The sequence below is a fragment of the Trichosurus vulpecula genome, chromosome 7 (assembly GCF_011100635.1).
Source record: "Trichosurus vulpecula isolate mTriVul1 chromosome 7, mTriVul1.pri, whole genome shotgun sequence".
Lineage (NCBI taxonomy): Eukaryota > Metazoa > Chordata > Mammalia > Diprotodontia > Phalangeridae > Trichosurus > Trichosurus vulpecula.
Window position 1 is genome coordinate 8,555,992 of NC_050579.1, and position 10,871 is coordinate 8,566,862.

Genomic DNA, 10,871 nt, shown 5'->3' on the forward strand with positions numbered 1-10,871 from the left:
TGTATTCTTTTATGTCCCTAGACAAAGCCTAATAATCCCTGGCCCCCAGAACCCAAATGGATTGGTTTCTTTTTCAGTACATCTTTTTTAGTTATTTATTATTTTTAGTTTTCGGTATCGATTTTCACAAGAGTTTGAATTACAAATTTTCTCCCTGTTTATACCCTCCCCCCACTCTAATATGGCAAATATTCTGATTGCCCCATTCACCAGTCAGCCCTCTCTTCTGTCATCACACTCTTCCCATCCCCTTTTCCCTTACTTTCTTGTAGGGAAAGATAGATTTCTGTGCCCGATTGCCTGTATCTTCCTAGTTGCATGCAAAAACATTTTTTGAACATCTCCTTTTAAAAGTTTGAGTCCCAAATTCTCTCCCCTCTTCCCTCCTCACCCACCCTCCCTAAGAAGGCATGCAATTCAGCATAGGCCACATGTGTATCACTATGTAAAACCCTTCCACAATACTTATGTTGTGAAAGACTAACTATATTGTGCTCCTTCCTGTCCTATGCCCCTTTCTTCATTTTTCTACCTTGACCCCATCCCTTTTTGAAAGTGTTTGCTTTTGACTACCTCCTCCCTGTACCTTCCCTCCCTTCTATCATCTCCCCTTTTTTATCCCCTTACTCCTTCTTTCCTGTGGAATAAGATACCCAATTGAATGTGTATGTTATTCCCTCCTCAAGCCAAATCTGATGAGAGTAAGATTCACTCATTCCCCCTCACCTGCCCCCTCTTCCCTTCCTATAGAACTGCTTTTTCTTGCTACTTTTATGCAAGATAACTTACCCCGTTCTATCTCTCCCTTTCTCCCACTCTCAATATATTCCTCTCTCATCCTTTAAGTTGATTTTATATTTTTAGGTATCATCCCTTCATATTCAACTCACCCTATGCCCTCTGTCTCTCTCTCTGTGTCTGTCTGTCTGTCTGTCTCTCTCTCCATATATATATATATATATATATATATATATATATATATATATATATATACATATATATATATATATATATATATATATATTCCCCTCAGCTACCCTAATATTGAGGACAGAACAGCCTTTATTGGATATTCATTTTCCTTAGATATATTTTGAAAAGGACTAAAAAGTTGACTACCTAGTAAAAATATCACATTGGACATTGTGACTTTAAGTATCTGAATAGCATCATTGAAGTCTAGACTTGAACCTGGAAGATATTTCAGAAGTTATCAAAACCAACCCTCCCCTATTTTACAAATGAAAAAAACTGAGGCCCGGAGAGATGAAGGATTGACCATTGTCCCACAGATAGCCCTTAATTCTCCTGACTCTAAATTCAGTGCTCTCTACCCACGACATCCCACCCCTTAGTCCAACAAATTATTCTTCTACATTTTCAAAATACTTTGCACAATTTATATCATATGAATACTCAATTTAGTAGTGGAATATTGCCCCCAAAGTCATCACTCCAGTTCTGGAGGCCTTCTAGCCCAACTCTCTCATTAGCTGGAAGAGGAAACCCTGGATATATCCATTCAAAATTACACAGGTATCAATCAAGTGGCAACCAGTTCCACTGACTCCAAATACACCATACTTCTTTCCTGTGAGTTAGAAATGATATTCATCCTGAGACAAAAAAGCTTTCTAGAACGAGTCTGGGATGCATGCTAAAGGAATTTAGAACAAATTAATCTGTGGTTTCCATAGCATGTCTAAATTCCAAAATTTCAGGGACAGGTATGGTCATAACTCTTTCTATTACAACCCTTCTCCAGGTCACTTTGACCTGGGTCACCATGTCAGTAAGGAACAACTTTTACCTCAAACTCTTCCAAACTATCCAATGAATGAAGGCATTTGATTTCTTGCTTCAAATAGTCATATTTTTTCCAAAGAGCACAAATGGGGAAAGACCAAAAACAAAGGATGTATTTTATCTTTGGTGGAGTGGCTGAAGTCTCTGTTCATTCATCTCAAGTCTTTAGTAGTCACTACTTCTTCAACTAGGTTGAAACTGCATTATGGAGTGTTCTCAAATTCTTCACTTTTTGCTCCTCCAAGGTATTGTGGCGGTACACTGGAACCCCACCTTCTAATCTAGCCAAGAACACCAAACTTGTGAAATGGCTTCCACAGAATGATCTGCTTGGTATGTGCTCAAGTGTGTGGTGGGGGTAGGAGGGATCAAGTATGAATGTGAAAGTGAGGTTACAGAGGTGCCTGTAGATCATATCTAAGTGACCATCAGTAGACAGAACCAGGGACAGCTCTAATGGTTTTTAAGAGATAAGGTACATATGAAATTGTAGGGAAGGACCCCTCAAGGCTAGTCATTGTAACCTGGACTTCTGTAGGAATCGTTTGGATGATTTTCCTTAGAAGAGATCATTTTTTTCTTTGACTGAAGATGTCCAGTGAAAATGCACCCACAATCTCTCAAGGTATTCATTCCACTTAGCTTAGGGAGAGTCTCATTGTTATTAAGTTTTTTTCTTCCTGACATCAAGGCTGAACTGTATTTTTGCACAGTTTCTAATTTAGCCTTCTGGGCCAAGCAATAAGGGCTAATTCCACTAATCCATGGCCATCCTTCACATATTTGAACACAGGTCTCATATGCTCCTTGGAGCATTCTCTTCTCCAGGCTCAATTTCCCCATTTCCATGATCATTTCTGATATAGCATGGATTTCAAGATATTTGCCATCCAGGTCACCTTTTTTGGGATGCCTTCCAGCTTAACAATGTCCATTGTAGAATGTGACACTATGCACAGAGCACAATGTTTCGTACATGGTCTGACAAGGGCAGCGTTTAGTAATGTACTGTGAATTTTCACTAGTTTTTTGTTGACTCAAGCTTGTAGTCCATGGAATTCCACAGACTTTTTTTCCCAGCAAAAGAGACATAGATGTCAGTGGCAATAGATTGGACTAGATGGACTAACTCTGAGATACTCTGATTATTTTCATCTCTGGAACTCTGGGAGCTCTGACTATGGGTATGGGCTGTGGAAGGGATCAGATAGGGGAACCAATAGTTGACTCTGATTGCCCCATTCTGGGTCCATAGATGTGAGTCAGGAAAATGACAACAATTGGGAATTAATAAGCATGATAATGGCTCAAGGTCAATTTTCCTGAAATCTATTAACCTAAAGACGATTTACCCGAATTTGTAATAAAAAGAAAGCATTGCTATTGTGACATCAGAATGACTAAATCCAATACTGATTGGGCCAGCTGACACATAGGGGTATTACCTCTACAACAATGGTCTTTAAGTAAATTAGTTGTAGTAAAATAATTGTGTTTCCTTAAAGGTGCTGTGGAGTGGTAGGGAGGGTCTAAATAGTAGCTAAAAGTCATCAGTCATCAAGAGGATTATGGGCAGACAAGTTTTAAAGCTCAAAATCATTTTCACCACTGTCCATGGTGTGGTCATCATGGTCAAGAACTACAGACTTGGGCAGCCATATAATGCAGTAGATAGAGCCTGGAGACAAGAAGACCTGGGTTCAAATCTGGCCTCAGTTACTACTAGCTGTGTGACCCTGGGCAAGTCACTCAACCCTGTTTTCCTTAGTTTCCTCATCTGTAAAAAGAGATGGAGAAGGAAATGACAAACCACTCCAGTATCTCTGCCAAGAAAACCCCAAATGGGGCCACAAGGATCAGGCATGACTGCATAACTGAACAACAAGAAACAAAGTCTGTCATAGGGCATGTAAATGGACAAATAACAGAACTTGTATTATACCATCATAGGGGCCAAGTCACTAGTGTTTTCTAGTACTTGACCAATGAAGCATGTTTTAGAAAAAAATACTCTCATTTCCCACAACAGATAATAGTAACAGTGGCTGTTTCTAGTGCCTTCAGATTGTGAAATATTCTCTTCTCTGCAACTTAAAAGATTATCACCTCATGGAGAATTCTTTTTCTATTTTCCTTCCTAAGCTCACCCGAAGACCCGGGCATTCATCACTCATGCTGGCTCTCATGGTGTCTATGAAGGGGTCTGTAATGGAGTGCCAATGGTGTCCTTGCCTTTGTTTGGAGATCAGATGGACAATGCTAAACGCATGGAGTCAAGAGGGGCAGGAGTGACCCTGAACGTCCTTGAAATGACATCTGATGATCTCAGCAAGGCACTGAAGAAGGTTATAAATGATAAAAGGTAAGAAAGCAAGTTGGGATGGCATGGCCATTTGCTACAGAAACCTCTAATGCTGCTGTGCCCCTTCTTAGAGCAAAACTAATGTATGCAACTCCAGATATTTAATAAGATAATTGGGTAACAATCATTGATTTCCATTATATTTTAAATTAATACCTTAGAGGGGCTCTTTTTGCACATGGCTGTCACTTTCCAGTGACTCCTCTCCCACACAACAAAGAAGTACAGTATTCAAAACAAATATCTCTGGGTAGGAATGCCCTCTGTGACTTCCTAACAACTGGTCCTAACTGACATGTGGTAAACTTTCAAATACTTCGGAATTGATGACCTCTCAGGTATTCCACCTTGTACCTTGGGATGGCTGTAATTGGAAATCTGCTCTGATATGTCTCCCTCCCTGATCCTACTTCTGCCCTCTGGGATCAGACAAGACAAGTCTCATCTCCCTTCTATGTGACAGTCCCTCAAACCTTGAAGTTACCTGTCATGTCTCCCCTAAAACGTTCCCTTCTCCAGGCTAAATGAGGCCCAGTTCTATCAGGCAATTCACATTCAAGTTCATTTCTGATCATCATCCTCTGCATGTGCTTGACTTCATTAGTGTCTTTCATAAACTATGTAGCCAGTCTGAGCACAGGACTCCTGATCCAGTATGTCCAGGCAACCTCATTATAGAAACTCGACTTTGATCAAGGCAGCCCCTTCCAGTCTTTCTGACCACCAAGTCACACTCTTGAGTGGTAGACTGCAACCTTGCAGTCCATAAAAGATGTACGTGAACTATGATCTAGTCATATTTCTTCTACCCTCTGACTGATCTTTTCTCTTCTTTGATCTCTTGTTCTCCAAATACAGTTTTAAAAGCCCTTTTTTGCTGTCCTTTGAGTTAACCAACAACCTCCTTTATTTGTAGCTTTGAGGGTGCTACTATGATTTATCCAGTGTTTGGTCACCTTTGGTTTCCTTCTCACCCAGTGCCTAGTGCACAGTCATTCATTGACTGAGCTGAGTTAGTTGATGAGCTCCCTATGTAGCCACATCAGGATCTTCAGACAATTCACTTTTTATTCTTCTTCACTGAAATAAATAATTTTGGTTCATTATTTTCAGTTTCCTCTCCTTGAGCTGATTTTCTTTGTAGAATTTTAAGCCATGGTATGCCAGCCATTCCTTCTTTTTCTCTGAAATTCACTCGCTAAAAATCTTGGGCACCAAGAAGATTTTTGACATTTCCTCCTCTATTACAGACACTGTAATGAAGTGTTCACTTTTCCCCCAAGTTTGCTGTTATGTTTATTTCAGCAATAAGCTCCCTGTCAGTAATCAGATTCAGATCCAAGAGAACGGTTCTTCCTGAGATTTACTCCACATCTTGAAAGGTCAGCAAGACAATGGAGGAGTTGCTCCAGCTCTCTGCCTTATGCAGGGTGACACTTCTAGAAGGTATTCGGGTAACTGAAATGCGCCATTGCTCTACCATCCTGCCAGTATACTAGCTTTGTGATTCACTTCAGGAACCATCATTCTTCCTTCTGGTCATGCAGTCTGCTGTTTACTTCTTCCACTACCATGCCTCTGTCTCTTCCTCCATCAATCCTCCCCAATCACTCTACACTATGGTTCACACCTCAGTTTTTAGATTTCCTCACAGGAGTCGATTTCTTGATATAAACCCAATAATTTTTGTCGAACTGAATTGAATTGAATATACATTGTCATTTCATCCTCTTTTATGTACTCTGCTCCATTTGGAGAAGTTATTTCCTTCCACTGGCATACTGCACAGTTCTGTGTAGGCTTCTCCATAATTATTTTTTTTCTTATGCAAAACCTACTAAATTCCGTGGCATCTGGCTCTGTGGATATATGCAGAAAATTTTATTTCTCACTATTTTCTGTTTTATGCCTTCTTGATCAAATTCACACATAGTCAGCCAATTTTATTTTATTTTTTGGGCTTCATTAGAGGCATTACGTCTCTGGTTAAATCTATTATTCCTAGCTCTTAAGCTGTAGTTCTGAAATTTAAATCCTGTTCCCTGACACTGTCTTTAATCTCTTTGACATTACTCACCTGGTTGTGTTTGATGTTCAGTTAAACTGTTTCTGCCAATGCACTAATGCATAAATCAATTGCGTCCAGCTGTTCTTTGTGTGAGAAGATCTTCTGAAGAAATCCAGCTTGATATACTGAGTGAAAAATAACAATCTCAAATCCTAAAGCTTGGGTATGAATCCTATCTCTCATTCTTACCATAGACTTGCCATTTCAACTCTCTGATCTTCAGTTTCCTGCTTTATCAAATGAGGGAGTCTGACTTCACAATCCCCAGAGACTCCTTTCATCATTAGCACCCATGAAGTTCTGGCCACCTAATGGCTATTCCTGTAGATATTGCCTATCTGTAGCTAATCCTTTGCTATGTTGGTGTCTTTTGTCCAGCTGTTAATTTAACAATTAATTAATTAATCAATGACATCAATTCTGAAATTGATCTATGATTTTAGTTCTTTCTTTTGGAAATGGGCCACCTCCTCAAGAATTTGAATCCACCATACCTAGAGGTCTTCAAGTAGTGATCACTTCCTGAGGCTATCATAGATGATATTAATGCTTCGGCAGTATGATTGATTAGTTAACTTCTGTAGTCCTTCCAGCTCTGTAATCTCATGATTGCATAATTCCTCCATTCTGCAATATATGTACCTAACTTCTTATGAAGTGACCAAATAACACTGAGAAAACAATAGAAAACATTGAAGAAAGAAAGTGTAACTTCTGTGTAGCTTGGCTTCCTCTAGAGCAACCTAAAGAGGTTATAGGTCTTTATCATTGGAGACTTTTTACATTAATCTACCTTTTTAATATTTTTAGCTACAAGGAAAACATCATGCGTCTGTCAGCTCTTCACAAAGATCGGCCTATCAGCCCCCTTGACCTTGCTGTGTTCTGGGTGGAATTTGTGATGAGAAACAAAGGGGCCCCACATTTACGTGCTGCTGCCCATGACCTCAACTGGATCCAGTACCATTCCTTGGATGTCATTGCTTTCCTCCTGGCTATTGTATTGACTGTTGTACTAATTACTGTGAAATGCCTAAAGTTTTGTTTTCAGAAATGCTTTGGTAAAAAAGGAAAAGCTAAGAAAGCCACCAAACCTAAGTCTCATTGAGCCACATTTTAAAATCTAGATATATTTGTTTGTTTTCCCTATGGATTCTGAAAATGTACCCATAAGAATTCCATGCACACCCAAGCACACAAATACACTAATGTATCCTCATGCAGACAACTCATTTTCAAATCAATTTTTGATAAAGAAAATCTCAATCTTATTTTGTTGTTTATTGAAGTAGGAGCATAGAGCTTATTGAAGTAAGGCAAGATTCATAACCTCGAGGATGACCATGAACATGCTTGAATGGTTCGGGATCGAGAAGTATAAGAGATTCTCTAGTCAGAAAACAGAGGAACTATAACATTTATTTAGACACAAGAGAATTTAATCCCAGGACCAATAATTGCAATTTCATATAGTAGCAATTTTATTCCAACACCATTAAGCCCACCTCAATTTAGCAACAAGGAAATTATAACAAATTATTATAACAAGGAGCCAAGCCATATTGTAACTTAATCCCCCCACATGGTGCTCTGCTAGCACAAATGGATCGGAATGTTATCAGTCACCCACAACCAGTGTTTGTAGCAAAGGCACAAGTTATGATATTGGTGAAAACCAAACTAAACATATGAATAAATCCCTACTAATAATTTTTCCTGGAGTCTCTTTATTGTGAATTTATTTTTGCTTTTGTGTGCATTGTTTTGGCTTCTTTTGATAACCTTTAGGTATTTGCCTAAATTGATTGATTCAACAATGTATATTTATTGAACAGCAACAGTCCTAATGGAGTTTTCAGCCTAATAGGGCCACTAAGATGTATACTCTAGATGTATATCTACTTGGATGCATCTGCAACCCCATTGATGTGGGTCCTCCTTCCCCCTTCCAAAGATCCACCTCCTTCTAAAACCCATCCATCCTTTCTCATTCTTCCGGATTATTGTCAAAATGCCCCAATCAATAATCAACAGGCTTGAAGCACTCAGTGTCTTAGAAACCTTCTTTCTAATATCTCAGCACAACGCACATGCAAGTGGAGCACATGAGTTCTCCATTTAGTTCTGCAGCCTTTGCTGTGTGACTGCCCACCCCATTTCCAATCTCTTTAACATTGCTTCTAGGGTTCAATTCTTCAATGGCCACAGAAACTGTAGAAGGGTGGGATCTTTGGGTTGTAGACCTAGGCTGACAAGAAGACGCAGAAGCCATCAAATCTAGCCCCCTTATTTTACAGCTGGAGAAAGTAAGAAACTAGATGGAGGGAGCCCAAGATTTTCTGGTGGGCAAGTGCTGAAGCCAAGATTCAAACCCCCCTACTTTGTCTCCAGGATCAGATGGAGCCTATGTGTTGCAGCCTTGTTTTCATCACCATGCTTCTTACCATTTCCCTTTGGGTGACTGAGAGTTTCAGTTGTTTGGCATCCTCAGTGTTGCCACTTCTTTTTTTCCCTCTGCATATATTTTCTTTAATATTTTGGTTTTCAACATTAATTTCCACAAGATTTTGAGTTACAAATTTTCTCCCCATTTCAACCCTTCCCCCATTCCAAGACGGCATATATTCTGATTTCCTCATTCCCCAGTCAGCCCTCCCCTCTTTCACCCTATTTCCCCCATCCCCTTTCCCCTTACTTTCTTGTAGGGCAGAATAAATTACTATGCCCCATTCCCTATATATCTTGTTTCCCAGCAGCATGCAAAAAAAATAATTTTTTAAGCATCTGCTTTTAAAAGTGTGAGTTCCAAATTTTCTCCTCTTCCCTTCCCACCTACCCTCCCTAGAAAGGCAAATAATTCAACATAGCTCTCACATGTATCATTATGCAAAACATTTCCACAATGCTCATGTTGTGAAAGGCTAAGTATATTTCCTTCCATCCTATTCTGTCCCATTTTATTTAGTTTTCTACATTGACCCTGTCCCTTTTCAAATGTATTTGCTTTTGATTACCTCCTCCCCCAATCTGCCCTCCCTTCTATCATCCCCCCTTTTTTATCCACTTCCCCTTACTTTCCTGTCGAGTAAGATACCCAATTGAGTGTGTATGTTATTCCCTCCTCAAGTTGAATCCGATGAGAGTAAGATTCACTCATTTCCCCCTCACCTACCCCCTCTTCCCTTCCAACAGAACTGCTTTTTCTTGCCACTTTTATGTGAGATAATTTACCCCATCCTATCTCTCCCTTTCTCCTTCTCTCAATATATTCCTCTCTCACCCCTTAAATTTATTTCATTTTTTAAGATATCATCCCTTCTTATTCAACTCATCCTGTGCCCTCTGTCTATATTCCCTTCAACTATCCTAATACTGAGAAAGGTCTCATGAATTATCCACATCATCTTTCCATGTAGGAATGTAAACAAAACAGTTGAACTTTACTAAGTCCCTTATGAGTTTTATTTCTTGTTTACCTTTCCATGCTTCTCTTGATTCTTGTGTTTGAAAGTCAAAATTTCTATTCAGCTCTGGTCTTTTCACTGAGAAAGCTTGAAAGTCCTCTATTTTATTGAAAATCCATATTTTACCTTTGAGCATGATACTCAGTTTTTCTGGGTAGGTGATTCTTGGTTTTAATCCTAGCTCCATTGACCTCCGGAATATCATATTCCAAGCTCTTCAATCCCTCAGTTTTGAAGCTGTTAGATCTTGTGTTATCCTGATTGTTTTTCCACAATACTCAAATTGTTTCCTTCTGGCTGCTTGCAGTATTTTCTTCTTGATCTGGGAGCTCTGGAATTTGGTGACAATATTCCTACGAGTTTTCTTTTTGAGGAGGTGATCGTTGGATTCTTTCAATTTCTGTTTTACTCTCTGGCTGTAGAATATCAGGGCAGTTCTCCTTGATAATTTCTGGAAAGATGATATCTAGGCTTTTTTTTATCATGGCTTTCAGGTAGTCCAATAATTTTTAAATTATCTCTCCTGGATCTATTTTCCAGGTCAGTGGTTTTTCCAATGAGATATTTCACATTGTCTTCCATTTTTTTGTGCCTTTGGCTCTGTTTTATAACATCTTGATTTCTCATAAAGTCACTAGCTTCCACTTGCTCCAATCTAATTTTAAGGTAGTATTTTCTTCAGTGGTCTTTTGGACCTCCTTTTACATTTGGGTAATTCTGCCTTTGAAGGCATTCTTTTCCTCATTGGCTCTTTGGAGCTCTTTTGCCATTTGAGTTAGTCTATTTTTTAAGGTGTTATTTTCTTCAGTATTTTTTTGGGTCTCCTTTAGCAAGTCATTGACTTGTTTTTCATAGTTTTCTTGAATCACTCTCATTTCTGTTCCCAATATTTCCTCTACTTCTCTTTCTTGCTTTTCCAAATCCTTTTTTGAGTTCTTCCATGGCCTGAGACCAGTTCATGTTTTTCTTGGAGGCTTTTGATGTAGGCTCTTTGACTTTGTTGACTTCTTCTGGCTGTATGCTTTGATCTTCTTTGTCACCAAAGAAAGATTCCAAAGTCTGAGACTGAGTCTGAGTCCATTTTCACTGCCTGGCCATGTTCCCAGCCAACTACCTGACCCTTGAGTTTTTCGTCAGTGTATGACTTCTTGTAGAGTACACAGTACTTTGT

The 10,871-nt window shown here is 39.2% G+C and overlaps 1 protein-coding gene across 1 annotated transcript in view; it reads left to right on the plus strand.

Moving 5' to 3' along the window:
• Window positions 1-7,952, plus strand: part of LOC118856154 (UDP-glucuronosyltransferase 1-6-like) — a 41,313-nt gene extending 33,361 nt beyond the window's left edge. The window contains exons 3-5 of the mRNA XM_036766275.1: window positions 2,052-2,139; window positions 3,949-4,168; window positions 7,047-7,952. Coding sequence (XP_036622170.1) covers window positions 2,052-2,139; window positions 3,949-4,168; window positions 7,047-7,344 — 606 coding nt within the window. The 3' untranslated portion in view covers window positions 7,345-7,952. The remainder of the gene's footprint in view (window positions 1-2,051; window positions 2,140-3,948; window positions 4,169-7,046) is intronic.
• Window positions 7,953-10,871: the final 2,919 nt, after the last annotated feature.